Source organism: Mesoplodon bidens (genome assembly GCF_964165515.1).
Source record: "Mesoplodon bidens genome assembly, chromosome: 18".
Lineage (NCBI taxonomy): Eukaryota > Metazoa > Chordata > Mammalia > Artiodactyla > Ziphiidae > Mesoplodon > Mesoplodon bidens.
Window position 1 is genome coordinate 28,659,216 of NC_138175.1, and position 21,373 is coordinate 28,680,588.

A 21,373-nucleotide genomic window follows, 5' to 3' on the forward strand; every position below is an offset into this window, starting at 1 on the left:
CCCAGCAGAGGAGCCCTATTATTACCACCCCATTTCATAGAACAGAGAACTGAGGTACAAAGAGGTTATGTAACCTGCCTATTAGAGGTTGAACTGTGTCCCTCAGAAGAGGTGTTAAAATCCTAACCCCTAAGATCAGCATGTGATCATATCTGGGAACAGGGTAGCTGCAGATGTAAAGAGTTAAGATGAGGACATGCTGGAGTACGGGGGGCCCTTGTTCCCACATGACTGATGTCCTTAAGGGAGGACGATGTTAAGACACAGAGGGAAGGCGGCCATGGGAAGGAGGCAGAGACTGGAGTGACGTCACCACAAGGCAAGGGGTGCCTGCAGCTACCGGGAGCTGGACGAAGCAACAAGGCACCCTCCCCTAGAAACTTGAGAGGGAGCATGGCCCTGCCAACACCTTGTATTTGGACTTCTAGCCCCCATAACTGTGAGAGAATACATTTCTGTAGTTTGAAGCCACCCAGTTTGTGGTGGCTTCACAGCAGCCCTTGGAAACTAATACACTGCCCAAGGTCACTTAGCTGGTCAGTGGCAAACCAGAGTTTGAAAGGAGATGGGGTCCACTGTGCTCTTGCCCAGCACAGCCCTCAGGGTGCCCACAGGAATGTGACTTAGACTCGGAAAGATTGTTGGGGGCCCAAAGGAGGGAGAGGTTGGATAGCATCATCTGCTGGGGGCTGAGCATGCACTCTCCTGTGTCACGGGGCGGGGACAGCCAGAGCACAGGAGGCGGGCCAGATGCCCCTAGCTCCTGACGAGACACAAGAGCCACCAAAGGAGACAGAGAGCTGCGTGGTGGAGAGAAAGGGCTCTTGGAACACACTGAGCATGTTCCCACCTCAGGGCCTTTGTATGTGCTCTTTCCTCTGCTTTGGGCACTCCTCCCTCCTTCATTCATTCAAAAATATCCATGGAGAGGGCTTCCCTGGTGGCGCAGTGGTTGAGAATCTGCCTGCTAATTCAGGGGACACGGGTTCGTGCCCTGGTCTGGGAGGATCCCACATGCTGCAGAGCAACTAGGCCCGTGAGCCACAACTACTGAGCCTGCACGTCTGGAGCCTGTGCTCCGCAACAAGAGAGGCCACGATAGTGAGAGGCCCGCGCACCGCGATGAAGAGTGGCCCCCGCTTGCCGCAACTAGAGAAAGCCCTTGCACAGAAATGAAGACCCAACACAGCCAAAAGTAAATAAATAAATTAAAAAAATATATATATATCCATGGAGCATATCCAGGAAGTATCCTAGTTCCTGCTGGGATACAGCCATGAATGTCATGCCATAGGTTAACATCTCAGCTTAAATGTCACACCTCCTCCTCCAGAAGTCTCCCTGATGTAGACTCTCACCAATCTCAATCACTTCACCCTGCTTCATTCTTTTTATGGCATTTTCCACCATCTTAAGTTTTCCTGTCTCTCTGTCATTTGCTTGCCTCACTCTATCCCCCCAACTCCATTCAGAGCTCTGTAGTTGTACCCCAGCTTCGGCACAGTCCATAGAGGAGCTGTTCAAAAAACATTTGCTGAGGAGCCTGCCCAGACAAGATGGTGGAGGAGAAGGACCTGAGCTCACTTTCTCTCAAGAAAACACCAAAATCACAACCAGCTGCTGAACAACCACTGACAAAAAAGGACTGGAACCTACCAAAAGATACTGTACTTCCAAAGACAAAGAAGAAGCCACAAGGAGATGGGGGCAGACACCAGAAGCAAGAGGAACTATAATCCTGCAGCCTGTGGGACTGCAAACACAGAAAGACAAAATGAGATGGCAGAGGAATATGTTCCAGATGAAGGAACAAGATAGAAGCCCAGAAAAACAACTGTGAAGTGGAGATAGGCAATCTACCTGAAAAAGAATTCAGAGTAATGACAGTGAAGATATCCAAGATCATGGAAAAAGAATAGAGGCACAGACCAAGAAGATATAAGAAATGTTTAACAAAGAGCTAGAAAATTTAAAGAACAAACAGGCTGCTCTCGCCTTCTGAGATGGCCCATACTCTGTCTGTGGAGCGTGTTTCTCTCTAAATAAATCCACTTCTTACCTATCACTTTGTCTCTCACTGAATTCTTTCTGCAATGAGACATCAAGTACCTGAGCTTCATTAAGTCCTGAAACCACTCGGCCACGTGGGTTCAAGTCCCAATCTGGGTTTTGGCCAAGACTCCAACCTGGCCAAAACCCACAGTGTTCCAACTGAGATCACACACCTGGTTTCAGGACCTGGTTAAGAGCAGGGGTGGCATATTCACCCTATATGCACTTGGGAGTGACCCAGGGGGTGCATCTGAAGCCTTGGCTTGGCCATTCTATGGCTTTGTGACCTTGGAAAAGTCACTTAACCATCCAAAAACTCAGTTTCACAATCTGCGTAACACTTAGAGCCTCACTCCGCCCCATTCATTTGCAAAGTAGGTTTAGAAAAAACAGCAAACTGGGCTTCCCTGGTGGCGCAGTGGTTAAGAATCCACCTGCCAATGCAGGGGACACGGGTTCGAGCCCTGGTCTGGGAAGATCCCACATGCCGTGGAGCAACTAAGCCCGTGCACCACAACTACTGAGCCCGCGGGTCACAACTACTGAGCCCGCATGCCACAACTACTGAGCCTGCATGCCTAGAGCCCATGCTCTGCAACAAGAGAAGCCACCGCCATGAGAAGCCCGCGCACCGCAACAAAGAGTAGCCCCCGCTCCCTGCAACTAGAGAAAGGCCACACGCAGCAATGAAGACCCAACGCAGCCAAAAATAAAATAAAACAAAAAATAAATTAAACAAAAAACCAGCAAACCATTTTGGCCTCTACACTGAAGGCACCCAGTGAATGACTTTAGAGTTTTTCCCCTAGATTTATATAGACAGGACTGCAGGGAGAAGAGAGCAGTAAAGTGAGAAAAATACATGCGGAAACCTTGTGACCTGTATTGTTCATCCCCTTCTCTGTGTTCCCACTCCCCTCTCCCAGGCTCTGCAAACACGCGCCAATGCCCCATTAAAGGCTGAAAAAAAAAAAGTACACTAGCAGGGGGCTTCCCTGGTGGCACAGTGGTTAAGAATCCGCCTGCCAATGCATGGGACACGGGTTCGAGCCCTGGTCCGGGAAGATCCCACATACCACGGAGCAACTAAGTCTGTGTGCCACAGCTACTGAGACTGCACACTAGAGCCCATGCTCCACAACAGAGAAGCCACCACAATGAGAAGCCCACACACCACAACAAAGAGTAGCCCCCACTCACCGCAACTAGAGAAAGCCCACACGCAGCAATGAAGACCCAACGCAGTCAATAAATAAATAAATAAATAGATTAAACAACAGCAACAACACTAGCAGGAATCAGTAGCAGAATAAATAAGGCAGAAGATGGATAAGTGAGCTGGAAGATAGAATGGTGGAAATCACTTCTGTGGAACAGAATAAAGAAAAAAGAATGAAAAGAAATGAGGACAGTTTAAGAGACATCTGGGACAACATTAAAAGCACCAACATTCGCATTATAGGGGTCCCAGAAGGAGAAGAGAGAGAGAAACAGCTTGAGAAACTATTTGAAGAGGTAATAGCTGAAAACATCCCTCACATGGGAAAGGAAAACAGTCACCCAAGTCTGGGATGTGCAGAGAGTACCATACAGGATAAACCCAAGGAGGAACATGCTGAGACACACATTAATCAAACTGACAAAAATGAAAGACAAAGAGAAAATATTAAAAGCAACAAGGGAAAAGCAACAAATAACATACAAGGGAATACCCATAAGGTTATCGGCTGATTTTTCTCTGTAGGCCAGAACAGAGTGGCATGATATATTTAAAGTGATGAAAGGGAAAAACCTACAACCAAGCAAAGCTCTACCCAACAAGTCTCTCATTCAGATTTGATGGAGAAATCAAAAGCTTTATAGACAAGCAAAAGCTAAGAGAATTCAGCACCACCAAACCAGCTTTACAACAATTCTAGGCAGAAAAGAAAAGCCCACAACTAGCAACAAGAAAATTATGAATGGGAAAGCTGACTGGTAAAGGTAAGCATACAGTAAAGGTACGAAATCATCCACACACAAATATGATATCAAAACCAGCAATCATGAGAAGAGGAGAATACAAATGCAGGATACTGGAAATGCATTTGAAATTAAGAGACCAGCAACTTAAAATAATCTTGTATATATACAGACAGCTATATCAAAACCTCATGGTAAAAAAAAAAAAAAAACCTCATGGTAACCACAAACCAAAAATCTACAGTAGATATACATACAAAAAAGAAAAGAAATCCAAACACAACACTAGAGATAGTCATCAAATCACAAGAGAACAAAAGAGGAAGAGAAGAAAAAAGACCTACAAAAACAATCCCAGGGCTTCCCTGGTGGCGCAGTGGTTGAGAGTCCGCCTGCCGATGCAGGGGACATGGGTTCGAGCCCTGGTCCTGGAAGATCCCACATGCCTTGGAGCAACTAAGCCTGTGTGCCACAACTACTGAGCCTGCACTCCAGAGCCCGCGAGCCACAACTACTGAGCCCGCGTGCCACAACTACTGAAGCCCGCACACCTAGAGCCCATGCTCCGCAACGAGAAGCCATCACAGTGAGAAGCCCGCACATGACAACAAAGAGTAGCCCCTGCTCAGCAACAAAGACCCAATGCAGCCAAAAATAAAATTAATTAATTAATTAATTAAAAAAAAAAAGAAATCAATTATAAGAAAAAAAACTGTAGGGCTTCCCTGGTGGTGCAGTGGTTGAGAGTCTGCCTGCCGATGCAGGGGATGCGGGTTCTTGCCGTGGTCTGGGAGGGTTCTACATGCTGCGGAGCAGCTGGGCCCATGAGCCATGGCCGCTGGGCCTGCGCGTCCGGAGCCTGTGCTCCACAGTGGGAGAGGCCGCAGCAGTGAGAGGCCAGCGTACCGCAAAAAAAAGAAAAAAAAAAAAGAAAAAAACTGTAAAAAACACAGCCACATGGAGGCTAAACAATATGCTACTAAACAACCAATGGATCACTGAAGAAATCAAAGAGGAAATTTAAAAATAACTAGAGACAAATGAAAACAAAAACACAATGATACAAAACCTATGGGACTCAGCAAAAGCAGTTCTAAGAGGGAATTTTATAGCAATACAATCTTATCTCAGGAAACAAGAAAAATCCCAAATAACCAACCTAAACTTACACCTAAAGCAACTAGAGAAAGAAGAACAAGCAAAACCCAAAGTTGGAATGAAAGAAATCACAAAGATCAGAGCAGAAATAAATGAAATAGAGATGAAGAAAACAATAGAAAAGATCAGCGAAACTAAAAGCTGGTTCTTTGAAAAGATAAACAAAATTGAAAAACCTTTAGCCAGACTCATTAGGAAAAAAAAGGGAGAGGGCTCAAATTAATAAAATTAGAAATGAAAAAGGAGAAGTTACAACGGATGCCAAAGAAATACAAAGGATCGTAAAAGACTACTACAAGCAACTATATGCCAATAAAATGGACAGCGTAGAAGAAATGGACAAATTCTTAGAAAGGTACAATTTCCCAAAACTGAACCAGGAAGAAATAGAAAATATGAACAGACTAATCACAGGTACTTAAATTGAAACTGTGATTTAAAAACTCCCAACAAGGGGCTTCCCTGGTGGCGCAGTGGTTGTGAGTCCGCCTGCCGATGCAGGGGACATGGGTTCGTGCCCCGGTCCGGGAGGATCCCACATGCCGCGGAGCGGCTGGGCCCGTGAGCCATGGCCGCTGAGCCTGCACGTCCGGAGCCTGTGCTCTGCAACAGGAGAGGCCACAGCAGTGAGAGGCCCGCGTACCGCAAAAAAAAAAAAACAAAAAAAAACCTCCCAACAAACAAAAGTCCAGATGGCTTCACAGGTGAATTCTGTCAAACATTTAGCAAAGAGTTAACACCTATCCTTCTGAAACTATTTCAAAAAAGTGCAGAGGAAAGAACACTCTCAAACTCATTCTATGAGGCTGCTACAACCCTAACACCAAAATCAGACAAAGATACCACAAAAAAAGAAAATTACAGGCCAATATCACTGATGAAGATAGACACAAAAATCCTCAATAAAATACTAGCAAACCAAATCCAACAATACATTAAAAGGACCATACACCATGATCAAGTGGGAGTTATCTCAGGGATGCAAGGATTTTTCAATATCTGCAAATTGATCAGTGTGATACACCACATTAACAAACTGAAGAATAAAAATCATATGATCATCTCAATAGATGCAGAAAAAGCTTTGACAAAATTCAACACCCGTGGGCTTCCCTGGTGGCGCAGTGGTTGGGAGTCTGCCTGCCGATGCAGGGGACAGGGGTTCGTGCCCCGGTCCGGGAAGATCCCACATGCCGCGGAGCGGCTGGGCCCGTCAGCCATGGCCGCTGAGCCTGCGCGTCCGGAGCCTGTGCTCTGCAACGGGAGAGGCCACAACAGTGAGAGGCCCGCGTACCGCAAAAAAAAAAAAAAAAAAAAAAATTCAACACCCGTTTATGATAAAAAATAAAAACTCTCCAGAAAGTGGGCATAGAGAGAACATACTTCAACATAATAAAGGCCATATATGACAAACTCACAGCTAACATCATACTCAACGATGAAAAGCTGAAAGCATTTCCTCTAAGATCAGGAACAGGACAAGGATTCCACTCTCACCACTTTTACTGAACATAGTTTTGGAAGTCCTAGCCATGGTAATCAGAGAAGAAAAAGAAAGAAAAGGAATCCAAATTGGAAAAGAAGAAGTAAAACTGTCACTGTTTGCAGATGACATGATACTATACATAGAAAATCCTAAAGAAACTACCAGAAAACTACTAGAGCTCGTCAATGAATTCAGTAAAGTTGCAGGATACAAAATTAATACACAGAAATCTGTTGCATTTTATACACTAACAATGAAAGATCAGAAAGAGAAATTAAGGAAACAATCCCATTTACCATCGTGTCAAAGAAGAAAATACCTAGGAATAAACCTACCTAAGGAGGCAAAAGACCTGTACTCCAAAAACCATAAGATGCTGATGAAAAAAATCAAAGATGACACAAACAGATGGAAAGATATACCATGTTCTTGGATTGGAAGAATCAATATTATCAAAATGACAAGGTAATCTACAGATTCAATATAATCCCTATCAAATTACCAATGGCATTTTTTGCAGATCTAGAACAAAAAATTTTAAATTTTCTATGGAAACACAAAAGACCCTCAATAGCCAAAGCAATCTTAAGAAAAATGGTGCTGGAGCAACCAGGCTCCCTGACTTCAGACTATACCATAAAGCTACAGTAAGCAAAACAGTATATTACTGGGACTTCCCCAGTGGTCCAGTGGCTAAGACTCCACGCTCCCAGTGCAGGGGGCCTGGGTTCGATCCCTGGTCAGGGAACTAGATCCCACATGCTGCAACTAAGAGTTCACATGCCACAACTAAAAGATCCCTCATGCCACATCTAAAAAGATCCCGCATGCTGCAACTGAAGATCCCGCATGCCACAACTAAAAGATCCCACGTGACACAACTAAGACCCGGCGCAGCCAAATAAATAAATAAATATTTAAAAAAGAAAAAAACCAGTAATGTTACTGGCACAAAGACAGACTTATAGATCAATGGAACAATGGAAAGCCCAGAAATAATCCCATGTAGCTACGGTCAATTAATCTACAACAAAGGAGGCAAGAATACATAATGCGGAAAAGACAGTCTCTTCAATAAGTGGTGCTGGGCTTCCTTGGTCGCGCAGTGGTTTAGAATCCTCCTGCCAATGCAGGGGACAGGGGTTCAAGCCCTGGTCCAGGGAGATCCCACATGCCGCGGAGCAACTAAGCCGCCCATGTGCCACAACTACTAAGCTTGCGCTCTAGAGCCCATATGATCCAGCAATCCCACTCCTGGGCATATAACCAGAGAAAACCATACTTTGAAAAGATACATGCACCCCAGTGTTAATTGCAGCGCTATTTACAACAGCCAAGACATGGAAGCAACCTAAATGTCCATCAACAGAGGAATGGATTAAGAAGATGTGGTACAGTGCTCGCTTCGGCAGCACATATACTAAAATTGGAACGATACAGAGTAGATTAGCATGGCCCCTGCGCAAGGATGACACGCAAATTCGTGAAGCGTTCCATATTTAAAAAAAAAAAAAAAAAAAAAAAAAGAAGATGTGGTACATATATACAATGGGCTATTACTGAGCCATATAAAAGAATGAAATAACGCCATCTGCAGCAACATGGGTGGACCTAGAGATTATCATACTAAATGAAGTAAGTCAGACAGAGAAAGACAAATATTATATGATATCACTTATATGTGGAATATAAAAAAATGATACAAATGAACTTATTTACAAAACAGAAACAGACTCACTTATTTACAAAACAGAAACAGACTTTGAAATCAAACTTATGGTTACCAAACTTATGGTTATATATACACTACTATATATAAAACAGATAATCAACAAGGACCTACTGTATAGCACAGGGAACTCAATATTCTGTAATAATCTATATGAGAAAAGAATCTGATAAAGAATGGATACATGGGACTTCCCTAGTGGAGCAGTGGTTAAGGATCCGCCTGCCAATGCAGGGGACACAGGTTTGAGCCCTGGTCAGGGAAGATCCCACATGCCGTGGAGCAACTAAGCCCATGCGCCACAACTACTGAGCCTGCGTGCCACAACTACAGCCCACGTGCCACAACTACTGAAGCCTGCGTGCCTAGAGCCCACGCTCCGCAACAAGAGAAGCCACCGCAATGAGAAGCACGCGCACCGCAACAGAGCAGCCCCTGCTCGCCGCAACTAGAGAAAGCCCGCGCACAGCAACAAAGACCCAACACAGTCAGAAATAAATAAGATAAATAAATTTATTTTAAAAAATAGAATGGATATTTGTATATGTATAACTGAATCATTTTGCTATACACCTGAAACTAACTAACACAAACTGTAAATCAACTATACTCTAATATAAAGTAAAATTTTTAAAGTCTATGAATAAACAAATCTGTGGCTCTACCTAAAACAGTAAATAAACCCTTGATATATTACGCTATTAAAACAAAACAAAACACAACACATTTGTTGAGTGACGAATAGATGGTTGCATGGTGAGGGAAGCCTTTCTGGAAGGCAGGGACCCGAAGCCACAGGTGGAAAAGGAATCACGCCAACTGGGCAAAGCCCTCTTTGGTTTACAACCCCTTTCATGGCTGCCTTAAGAACCACATGAAAGGGGCTTCCCTGGTGGCGCAGTGGTTAAGAATCCGCCTGCCACTGCAGGGGACACGGGTTCGAGCCCTGGTCTGGGAAGATCCCACATGCCGCGGAGCAACTAAGCCCGTGCACCACAACTACTGAGCCTGCGCTCTAGAGCCCGTGAGCCACAACTACTGAGTTCATGTGTCACAACTACTGAAGCCCGCGTGCCTAGAGCCCGTGCTCCGCAACAAGAGAAGGCACGGCAATGAGAAGCCCGCGCACCGCAACGAAGAGTAGCCCCCACTCACCGCAACTAGAGAAAGCGTGCGCGCAGCAACGAAGACCCAACTCAGCCAAAGATAAATAAATTTAAAAAAAAAGAACCACATGAAGAAAGCAAGGGAACAGCTAGCTTCTGGTCTAAAGCTCCCACAAAGATGAAGAAACCGAGGTCCGAGAGGTTAAGAGACTTGGTCCAGGTCACCGGGAGGATGGGTAACTCTCCCCAGCACACCCCAGACCTCTGGTTCTGCAGGCAACGGCAGCAGGTGACACCCAACCCAGATCAGCAGCCGCCATGACCACCTCCCCCAGACCTTCAGTGCCGGGAGAATCCCACCTTCTCCCAGACTCACGACTTTCCCTTCCCCCAGGCCAGCACTTGCCCCTCCTCCATCGTTGCCCTCTGACAGTGCCCCAGCACTCAGTACGGTGAGACAGAGATTCCTCCAGAAACCCCAAAGGGTGAGCTCATGATTCTTCTAGGCTCCATCACCCAACATCACAGACCCATTCAACAGGAGGCCACGAGGAGGGGCGGACTCAGCCATTAAGCCAGTAAGTGCAGGGAAAGAGCCCTGAACAAGATGGACACAGGATGCCCTTGCCATTCCTAGAGCTGACCCCCTGGGGAGGAGGGCAGAGAACAAACTGACACACACTTGAATGAATCAGATGTTGGGAGAGAGCTGCTAATGGCTCGGGAAAAGTTAAACAAGGTGATGTGATGGTGAGCGAGGGATCAGCGTCTAGTCTAGTTTCATCTCAGGGCTCTGGAGGCACGTGTGGACAGGGCTAGTGGAGAAACACTCCAGGACATGGGCCAGCACAGCCCTCTTGACGCCACCACAGAGCAGAGGCCGGGTGGCCCAAGGAAGGGAGAGGACACCTGGCTGGGAGCCAGGAGGTGCCTCGGACCCCCGCTCATGCCTCAGGCCCTGTAGGACCTCATGAATCCCCTTGGGACTCCATACCCTATTTCTGGACGGCATCGGTGGGACATGATCGTCTTCTCCAGTTGCTGCCTGCCAAGACCCTAGGGTGACCTGGCCTCCTGGCTTCCAAGGAGCCCACCCTGTGTCCTGCAGGGGACCCGGCAGGAGGAGAGGAATCCTGCCCCCTCTCTGAGGCCACAGTCTCCCAGCTGGAGGGAGATGGATTCCTGATGTGACTGCCCTGACTCAGCAGCCCCTGCAAGGGTTAGAGAAGCGGAGAGCATCAGGCAGATGGGACCCCGGCCCTGGCTGAGGGCTTCACAGTAGGGGACCTTGCCTGGCAACCTTGCTCCTGAGGGAATTCCTAGAGAATGCTCTTCTGTTTTCCATCACCCCTTAGAGCCCTGTGAGGCCAGCCCAAGGTGGGGGAAACGGGACCACCCCACTGGATCTACCATCCCCCATGGTGTTCTCTTCAGCCTAGTGGCACCTTCCTGTTCAGGACCCTGCCTGCCCCTGGAACAGCCCAGAAGTCCAACATTTGGATTCCGAGGCTCCTCTCTCCAGGAAGGAAGTGGGGGAGAAGCGAGCTGGCCTGAGGAAATCCCAGAAGGAATCCTAAATCAGTAACCACGTCAGGCTTACTAATATTCCCATGAATAATGATAACGATGGTTAACATTTACTGAGCGCTTACCGGGCACCAGTCACAGCGCTGGTGCACAAGCCCTTTGTTGTCTAATTTAATCCTCACAACTACCTTTAAAGAACTACACAACTACCCTAAAAGATTATAAAGATGTACAGAGTATTGCTCTCACTATTTTACAGGCACAGAAACTGAGGCTCTAGCTCCGACTCTCTTCTTACGTCCCTGGATTTTTAATTCTTGTGGCCTCTGGGAGGGAGGTCCCATGACCACCAGTGCACCCAACTTTGCAGAACACCTGCCCCCTGGCCCAGGTTCTAGTCTCCCAGCAGCCCTGTAAACTGGATTGTGTCAAATTTTGCTTCATTTTACCAATGGAAACGCCCTGAAGCCCTAGGAGTGACAAGGCACCCAAACAGGACACGGCAGAGGGCCAGGAGAACTCAAGTGTCCACGTTCTTAGCCCATAGTTCTTTCCATGGAGAAAACTGCCTGGGTGACCCCTCCCACTCCGGCCAGCTATGTCACATGCCTGGGACACTCCCAGCACTCACTGGGCTCCATACCAGAGGAACTGCAATAAAACCACTTTTTATGCTTGCACCCAGCCTCCATATGCACAGGCCCTGGACGATTAGCCCATTTTACAGATGAGGACCTGGAGGCTCGGAGGGGAGGAAGGTCTAGGCCAGGAGCCCACTGTTGGGTAGGCGTTCAGACCCAGGTCTCCCAAGCTCTCCATTAGGGCTGTGCAGCTGCCGAAGGTTACAGCTTGGCTCCTCTCCCCAATTACTGAAGCTGTGGGTGCTCCAAGAAACAGAAAAAGCCCCCCATCCCTCAGTGACAGCCCAACCCCTAGGGGAGCAAAAACTAAGGGCAGACAAACAAAGGGTCACTCAGCTAATTCTCCCAGATCCTTTGCCCTTGTCACTTCACCCAGTACATAACAGGGCTGGGGGAGTCCCAGACAGTAAGAAGAACTTCCACCTGGCTAACAGAGCCCTGGGTTCCAGTGCCACCTGTCACCTTGGGCAAATCACAGCCCCTTCCCCAAAGGGGCTTGTCCAACAAGGCTGGGGGATGAAATGGGAAGAGGAAAGTAAGAACCCTCTATTTTTCAGAGAAGCAGCGCTGCGGGGGAACGAGGAACGGGAAGGAAGAAAGGGCCTTGCTCTCTCTTTCGCCATGCTCCCCCCTCCCCGCCCCCACCCTAAACACACAGGTGCCAGACAGCGTTTGAGAAAAAACTAGTTTGCAAACACACTCCGACTTCTGGGAAGCTGCCCAGTTCCACTCCCTCTCTTTGCTCCCCCTTCGCCCGCAGGGAGCTGACTCTCTAGCAGTTCTCTGGGGCCTGGGACGGAGGGGGGTTGGGGGGCTGGGAGTAGGGCACGGGGGGGCGAGGAGTGGGCCCCGCGCCTGCCCGAACTCAGCACTTCCGCAGCTGCGATGGTGGCGGGACTCCACCTTCCTGAAGCCCCCAGGCGCCTCCGGGGAGGTAGGAGGGTCCCTAAACCGCTGGGCTCGGACCCCGGGCGGCGCCACCGTCCTCTCGGCACCCTGCCCTGTTCCCCCGCGGTCGGGGCGAAGACGGAGCGCCCCCGCGTGGCCGGGTCGGAGCTCAGTCACCCAAACGCCGGAGTCCGGGTGAGCGCGGGTGGAGGGAGGGGGCTTGTGGTTCCGCAGTCCCCCGAAGCGGAACCCAGCTTCCTTCCAAGGCGCCACTGGCACCAGAAGCCGAGCCCCAAGGCCGAACTTGAGCCCTCGCGCCAGGGCGCCCCACCCGCCCCTTTCCCCGCCGGGGCCCCACTCACCCCGGGTCCCGCTACCCTCACCGCGCGGCTGCCGCTCCCCGCACTTCGGGCCTCCGGGGCATCCCCGGGAGCTCCCCTGCTCGGCTGGGCCCGCGGGCGCGGGACAGGCTCAGGGCGCTGCCCCCGCGGCCATGGCCAGCTCGCGTGCGCTCGCAGCTGCTCGAGGTTCGGTCCTCCTCCCCGGCCGGGCGGGCAGTGGCTGCGGCGGCGGCGGCTGCTGCTCGGGCTCCTCCCTCGGCCGAGGGCGGGGGCGGGGGCGGGGGCGGGCGTGGGGCGGGAAGTGGGAGGCGAGGCGGGCGCTTCCTGGAGGGGAGAGTGCTCCCACGGGCGGAGCGCGGAAGCTATCCTGCCCGCCCGCCGCCCGTGGCTGGCGCGCCCAGGCACTCCGGGTTGTCAGTGCCTCGGGGCCCCGAATGTTCGAGGCCGGGATCCGAGGGTCTGAACGTTCCAGGCTAGGACTCCGCGGATCGGAACGCCGCTGGTTCGCACTCGCCCCAGGCTGGCCTCGCCCGAGCCGCTGGCACCTCCGAGTTGCCTGCACTGTGCGCTCAGGGCTGCCGACGCGGGATCCGAGGGGTGGGGTCGGCCCGGGCCTGCCAGGCCCTAGGGCGCCGCCTGCAGCCTCGACCCCAAGGGCTGTTCGGCTCAACGCTGCGCCCTCGGGGGATACACCACGGGGTTTGGTTCTGGGCTGTATTGGGCAGCACTAGGATCGCTGTGTTTTCTTCTTTTTTTTTTTTCGATAGTAAAAGAGCTCGGCGTTTTCTTGTTACCGCCAGGGACTGGGAAGATGACACAAGCGTTATTTCTCTGACGGAGACGATAAGATAAACACAGTTCGAACAGTGCCTGGGGCTAGTCAGCGGGAGGGCGTCTAGCGGGTCCTTGAGACCTTAGCGCCGAGTCCGCCCTTCGGCGGTGGCCTTCTTTTCCCTAGAAGAGGCACCGATTCTTAAGAAATTCGTCTGTCGCTGGGCGCTCGCGCTGCAGGCCACTCGGCAGTATTTATGTGCTCGCTCCCCCCGCCCCTCTCCCCTATCCAGTGCCTCAGACATAGGAGCCTCATTTAACCAGATTGTGGGGGCCAGAGCTGGCTCGGGGATCTCAAGACCACGTCCACAGCCCTTGGCCCCGGGGCTCACAGACTGGGCAGCTGGGAGTTAACGCAAAACACTTGGGTTGTGGGTTTTCCATTCTAGGCAGGTGAGGGTTAACTGGGAGACTCAACGTTGCATCCTGCGAACCTCCCTCCACGTCTGAGTCACAGGCACTTTGCAGCCTTAGAGGGCGGCTGCTAAACAGCCCCAGGGCTCTGGGCTTTGTTCTCTGCCTGCCTCCCCCCCACCCCAACCCCGACCTCCATCCATCCTTCTTTTCTCCAAACTCTCATCTTTCTTCCAACTAAAGTCCTCAAAGCCCTCAGCCCAGCTGTGGGGCAAACCAATCTAGAGGTGTTCTTAGACCCAGCTGCAGCCCCTCTTCCTCCAGGAAGCCTTTTCTGATTGATCTGGCCCCCAGAATCCCTCTCCTCTCCTGGCTCCAGAGCAGGAGAGCCAGGCACTGGGATGGATAGTGGTGAACCCAAGCAGAGAGTGCCTCCCCTCAAGCTGCTCACCTCTCGGGGACAAGACCATGGCCCAGGCAATCATTACTGTATGAAAAGTGCAAAGGTTTGAGGCAGGGTTGATCAGAAGACCAACTCAGCCAGAGGAGTCAGCGAGGCTTCCTCTCGGAGACCTGAAGGATGAGGTAGTTGGGCCTGCTGAGGGGGAAGAAGATACCCGATCCCTGGCCAAGGGCACGGAGTACAAAGTCCACAGGTCACAGCAATTCCACTCCTAGGAAAGGGAAATGAAAACATACATCCATACAAAAACGTGTACATGAATGTTCACTGCAACATGATTCAGAACGGCCCAAAAGTGGAAACAACCCAAAGGTCCATCAACTGATGAATGATAAACAAAATGTGGTCTCTCCATACAACAGAATATTATTCAGCCACAGAAAGGTATGACGTATATACAATATGGATGAACTTTGAGAACATTGTGTTAAGTGAAAGAAGCCAGTCACAAAAGACCACATATTGTATGGTTCCATTTATATGACATGTCCAGACTAGACAGAGCCATAGAGAAAGAAAGCAATGATTTTAAATGTTTTAAAATTATAGTGATAGTTACACAACTGTAGATAATACCATTGATTGTATACTTTAAAGAGGTGAATGCTGTAGTATGTGAATTATATCTCAATAAAGCTTTTTTAAAAAATGTCAGGGCTCAGGAGAGCCCAGAGGTCAGTTGTTTAAGGCCAAGTGTCCATCATGGGTTGATTCTGCAGTCTGTCTTTAATCCACACACAATACAAGGCTGTTACTACAAAGTGTTGAAGTCTTTCCTTGCCCTGATAGAGACTTCTCTGTGCACAATTGGGAGGCCTCAATTTCCCTAAATAGGCTGATATTAGGGTATGTGCACGCATGCGCATATGGCTTGTGAATTAAAGTGACTTGAAATAGCACCACCTGCGTAGCAGGCCCTGGCTGGACTCAGGTGTATGTGAGCGGGGAGAGGATGGAGGGTGTCCCTGTTATCTATGCTACATCTCAAATCACCCCAAGCATTACCATCTCTCATGACTCTGGGGGGCCTCTGAGCTCAGCTAGGGCAGTTCTTGTTCAGGATTTCTCAAACAGTTGCAGTCAGACCATGCCAGGGCCTGGAGTTACCTAGAAGGCTTTCACACACATCTGTCTGGAAATTGATGCTGGCTGTCAGCTGGCACCTCAGTTGGAACACCTACCCGTGACCGTTCCATGTGGCCTGGGCTTCCTGGTAGCATGGTGGCTGGGTTCCAAGAATGAGTATCCCAAGGGAACCAGGTGGAAGCCTTATTATCTTTTATTGGACACGGCTTTGGAATTCATATAATGTCACTTCTGCTGTAGTCACTGGCTCTCTCCATAGACCCCGCCCCTAGGTGAGAGGAGTGTCATTGTCATTTGTAGGAAGAGCATGTGGGCGGGGAGAGATTACAGTGGCCATCTTTGGAAAATACCATCTGCCCACAAAGGGGGTTGATGTGGAGACACATCAGCGATGGAGACATCCCCTCAGGGATCTCACGGAGAGAGGTAGCTGTGGCTCACTGCACTCCTACATCTCAGGTGTAGAGTCATGGCCCCGGCTTTGAATCTCAGCCTGTCCAGTTACTGCCTGGGTGACATCACTCAATGCTCTGGGCCTCAGTTTCCTCCTGTGTAAAATGTAAGGATGGATTTAGTATCTGGTGTCTAGCCTGGAACCAGGCATGCCTAGACCCCAGGGCTAGCATGTTGTTATTGCTACTTTTAAGATCCAGGGTTGTGGTCACTCTAATGCAGGGATATCCCCTTCCAGGGTCAGGATGCCCATGCCTCCCTCCACCTCCCCAGGCCCTCCAGTCAGCCCCAGACATCTCCATCAGCCCCAGCCTTGCACTATACTATGCATGTGCATGCAGGGGTGGGGCCTACGGGCACAGCCCAGGAGACTGATACTTCTGGCTTAAGACACTCAACCTGGGGACCCCAGTTGGCCTCTGTTCTCTTGTGAAAGTTCCTCTTCTGTCACCTCGTCCTCAGGGCAAAGGTTGATTTCTGGGCAGCCAGGGAAGGGCTGGGGCTTGTGTGGGATGAGCAATAAGGTGTGGCTTCCAAGGGCTGAACGGGAGGGAGGACTCCAGCTCTGGGGGGCTTCGAGACACACTGGGGTGGTGGGGTGCTGTACTGGCGTGGCTGGGGGTTGGGTGGAAGACCAGCTGTCCCTGGGCCCAATCCTGGGAGGATCTGTACCAAACCAGCCACTGCAAGGTCTTTTGTAGGAAGCTCCAGATGTGTCCAGAGGGCATACACAGCTCTGGCTGGGGCCACCGCCCTCAGGCCTGGCCTTGGCCAGGCAAGGGAGGAGCTGGGGGCCAGAGGCAAGGTCAGGAAGGTCATATGGCCCTCTCGCCTTCCTGGGGAGCCTTCTCTTTGAACATACAGACCCACAGACCAGTTAAGTCCCCAGCCAGGATGACCCCAACGTCCTCCCTCCCTTAGTGTTCCAGAGTTGGAATCTGAGCTCCACTGAATGCTTGCTGTGGGATCTTGGGCAAATGTTGTTCCTCTCTGGGCCTTATTCGTAAAATGGAGGACATTGTTATTGAGGTTGTGGCTATGGGTCTAGAGGAGGTCCCAGAGGGTGAAGCCCTACAGAACTGTAGCCAGGTGAGGCAGGAGACAGAGGATTCAGATCCCACCTGAGGGAGTGTAGAGATGAAGCATAAAGTCATCTTTGCAGCTGGAGAAAGTAGTAGGTCCTTGTGCTCTGGCTCATTTTGCTTGTGCCCTCACTGTACAGATGAGGAAACTGGGGCAGCACCTGTGGGATTTAGAGTCACAAAATTTGAAAGCTGTTGAGAGAGTAGATCCTAAGAGTTCTCATCTCAAGGAAAAACTTTTTTTTTCTTTTATTTGTATCTTATAGGAGATGACGGATGTTAATAAACTTATCATGGTAATCATTTCACAATATATGTAAATCAAGTCATTATATCACACATCTTAAACTTATACAGTGCTGTATGTCATTTATATCTCAATAAAACTGGAAAGAAAAAAAGTTTTTTTAAAAAAAGGTTGGGGCTTCCCCTGGTGGTGCAGTGGTTGAGAGTCCGCCTGCCAATGCAGGGGACACGGGTTCGTGCCCCGGTCTGGGAAGATCCCACATGCCACGGAGCGGCTGGGCCCGTGAGCCATGGCCGCTGAGCCTGTGCGTCCGGAGCCTGTGCTCTGCAACGGGAGAGGCCACAACAGTGAGAGGCCCGTGTACCGCAAAAAAAAAAAAAAAGTTCCCCAGGTGATTCTAATGTGAAGTCAGGATTGAGATCTACTCACCGGTCTGCAGTTTCACTGAGTGTGGGCCAGCAGCATTACTTGGGGGCTTCTTAGAAATGCAGAATCTCAGGCTCTGCCCCAGACCCGCTGAATCAGAATTTGCAAATTAACGAGATCCACAGATGATTCAATGCACGTTGCAGTGTCTGTAACTATGATTTTTCAGTTCGAGAGGTACTGGCCTGGACAGTGGATTTCAGACACGTGTATGTTTAGGGGAAGGACAGAGGGGGTAATTTGGGAGGATTTGAGACCGGAGGGGGTGGGAAGGAAGATTCTGTGACTCCCATCAGAAAGGTGGATATTCAATCTGTAAAACCATAGGATGGAGGCCAAGTGACAAAGCAGCAAAATGAGCTGATCCCAGCCTGGCAGTTAGACATGGGAACTTACCAGCCCGATTGATTACCTTCTTAGTGGGAAGACTCATGCGTAGAAATGGGGAGCACCATTTTGATTACACTGCTTACTGGCCCAGAGCCTTACTTTTCTTTGAATTTCATCTGTTTTCATAGATCTGTTTAAACTGAGCTTACTTTGGGGAGGAAAGGGGCAGGGAGACCTCATCAGCATGGGGTAGAAAAATAGTCCAGGCCTCCAAACAAGTAGGTGGCAGGAGAGGAAGTTTCTTAATGAAATGAGCATGGTGACCTCACCTGACTTGGGCCCAGGTGGCTCTGCAGTGCTGACAGTACTGTGGTGTATTTCAGGGCAGCTGCTGCAAGTTTCTTGGAGTTTAGAACTTGGGCAGAGCTAAAGGGGAAAGAAGAAGGGAAAAGGAAAACAAATAAGCAGCAAATGAAGTGTCTCTGAGCTCTGGGCTCTGCTTGGTGTGCGGTTCACCTGGGCTGGAGCTTCTGGTCGGCGCTCTGTTCCGTCCTCATCTGTGACCTCCCCGGTCAAAGGCTCCTCAGGCTTTGTGGAATTCATACTCCAGTCTTGGGCAAGGGGAGGAAGCAGTACAACCCCCCTTGGCGTGAAGGTGCACCCTGATGGCCTCGGCATCATTTCCTGGAAGGGAAAGGCTGAATTGGGACTCAAGGTTTCCAGGTAAACTTCTTGGATCCTCTACCTGCCCATCCCCTCCCCCAGGACCAGGCTGATGGCCCCACTTGATGCCAGGTGTGCCCTGATCCTGGCCCGATAAAGGTGTCCCTGTGTGGGGTGTGGGTACTTGGCACTTGGCTGGAGGACTTTCTCCTCATGCTTGGCGGGGGACCGAGGACAACATGGAGGGTGGCAAAGGTCAGGGCCAAGCCATCCAGGTGAGCCACAAGCCGGCTGGGACATCCCAGGTTCCCAAGCCAGGTGGGAACAGCCTCTAGCATCACTTCCTAACTTCATTCTGGGTACAGTGGTGAAGTTATCTCAGGACTCGCCCGTGGGCCAGCCTGCCCTCCAGTGGTGCTCAGTAGTAACGGCACCCTCCCTGCTCCACTTTTCACAGTGGAGTGCAGCTCTGGAGGAAGGCTCCCCAGATATGGACTTGTTCAACCCACAGGTAGGTGATGGAGAGGCGGTGCTGTTCTCCTGCCATTTCAAACACCTCTTCACTTCATACGACATCCAGCCCTAAAAGGGAAGAGAACGAGCATGTAACCAGTACCTACTTCTTCATACTAGGGACTTTGCACACTTTGCTTCCCTGACCCCTCTGAAAGTCCTGGGGGCCAGGGGTGTTACTTACATGTACAGAAACAGATCCTGGCCTTGAAGACAGGCAGCAAGGGGTCAAGTCCCATTCCATTCCATGCCCGTCTGACTTCCAAAACCATGTTCTTGATGTACGACCTGCCTGTGGAAATCCTTTAGCCAGGAGTTCCCAGGCTCTCACAAGGACCAGGCAAGCAGCAATAGTGAGAGGGGATACACTGGGGAGTGGTGGGGACTGCGGCAAACTGAGGGATGTGCGCCACATCTAAAGGACACAGTCATACGTCCCCAGCAGATTACTCTTGAGTGGGAATGCTGGGCCAGCACCTACGAGAAGCTGAAAATCTGAATTTTGGGTCAAAGTTTGCAATTTAAAATACTGACAGTTAAATCAGAAAAGAGTGTAAATATAATGCAAGCCAAACAAAGACTGTTTCTAACACTTGCAAGCCAAACAAAGACTGTTTCTAACACTATGAGCTTCTACAATACCCTCGTGGTGCAGGTGAGCTCTGGAGAGACGTCGTCACTTGCCTACGATCACGTGACCACATATAGAGACAGAGTCTGGACTTGACTCCATGCCTCCTGACTCCCAGGCCAGGGTTCCTCTCAGCATTTCTCTCTGCAGTCTGCCCTGCTCTCCAGTCCCCAGGGCAGAGGGTGAACCACTTCTGACTTTGGTGAGGTGGTGGGACACATCAGACTCAGGCTAGAGGCTAGAAGATCACCCACATTTATTGGTCAAACTTGGCTTACAGTGTAGCAGGGCCACCCTTTGGCCCTCTTGGAAGTAATGAGAACACTGTGTAACACATGCAGCCCCTGGGAGCTCACTCAGATTCTGCTGAGGTAGTGGCTTGATCCAGTGGCCTTACCTGAATATGTTGGCAGTCCCCACCCTCTGCACCCTTAGGCATAGCTTCGTCCCTCACACAGCACGGACTGGGCCTGTCCAAGGTCAGGCTGGCTCTACCTGGACCTGGGCCTAAAGTCCTTGGAAAATAAGGGAGAGTGGGTGATCCAGTTCACAGATGGGAAAACTGAGGCTTGAGGCAGGAGGATACTCATCTGGAAGCCTCATGGCTAAATCCCTGGCTTGGCCCACGGCCTTGGCCCTCGGGCCACTGGGCTGGTCAGTGCTTGGATGCTCTCCCCATCCCATTCTGGGTGGAAGATATTTTCTGGCCTAGCTGCTCTGGAAATGCAATTTATAAATACACACATGGTTTAAAAAAGTAATAAATTAGATCTTGGACCTGCCTGAGGGCATCTGGCCAGCCACATGGCACATGACGTGGACATCTGCCATGTCTTATATATGGACCACCAATCACATGTAGTGCTAAGACCCATGACATTAACCCACAGGCCACACTGCAGGTTTCATGCAATGTCACATGGAATGCTGTCACGTGTGACCTTCTGTGTCATGCATCACACCATGACATGCTCATTGTGTTACATGTTTCTGACAGGTCATGCATGTCCCATGGGATGTAGGGTAGGCTATTGGCTATACTAGGCTCTTTCTTGCCAAAAAAGTCCTCCCCGAAGACTGTTGCAGAAAAAAATGTGTCTCTCCCTCATGGGGCAGGGTACAGGGACAGCCAACTGAAGCTCTTTTCCTGAGTCCTTTATCCTGGTGGGTGGAAGTTGGCATCACTCGGCTGGATTCAAAAGGTCTCGAGGGGCCATCAAGTGCCATGAGGGACCTGTGGCTGGTGGTCGAAGAAAGCAAAGTCCAGCCTGGGCTCCTGGCTCTGCAGACGCTGGGCCGTGTCCGGGGGGATGGGGTTATTCCAGAGGCTGTGGGGCACAGAGACAGACTCTTCTCAGCACCGGGAGGTGCTCACTTATTGTCTTGTCTCTGTCCTCTGTCCTA

The 21,373-nt window shown here is 50.2% G+C and overlaps 2 protein-coding genes across 10 annotated transcripts in view; both read right to left on the minus strand.

Annotated features, from left to right (window-relative positions):
* Window positions 1–13,129, minus strand: part of CPNE2 (copine 2) — a 54,540-nt gene extending 41,411 nt beyond the window's left edge. The window contains exon 1 of one of the 2 annotated variants that reach the window (XM_081216457.1): window positions 12,912–13,129. The gene's annotated coding sequence lies outside the window, so the exon portion shown is untranslated. The remainder of the gene's footprint in view (window positions 1–12,911) is intronic. The other variant, XM_081216456.1, reaches the window with a different exon arrangement.
* Window positions 13,130–14,735: 1,606 nt separating this feature from the next.
* The window catches only part of NLRC5 (NLR family CARD domain containing 5), a 111,074-nt gene continuing 104,436 nt past the window's right edge, over window positions 14,736–21,373 (minus strand). For 5 of the 8 annotated variants that reach the window (XM_081215248.1, XM_081215249.1, XM_081215250.1 and 2 more), the window contains 4 exons: window positions 19,523–21,297; window positions 17,836–19,407; window positions 17,199–17,320; window positions 14,736–16,172 (listed from right to left, as the gene is read on the minus strand). In XM_081215248.1, coding sequence (XP_081071374.1) covers window positions 21,186–21,297 — 112 coding nt within the window. In that variant the 3' untranslated portion in view covers window positions 14,736–16,172; window positions 17,199–17,320; window positions 17,836–19,407; window positions 19,523–21,185. The remainder of the gene's footprint in view (window positions 16,173–17,198; window positions 17,321–17,835; window positions 19,408–19,522; window positions 21,298–21,373) is intronic. The other 3 variants (XM_081215245.1, XM_081215247.1, XM_081215246.1) reach the window with 3 other exon arrangements.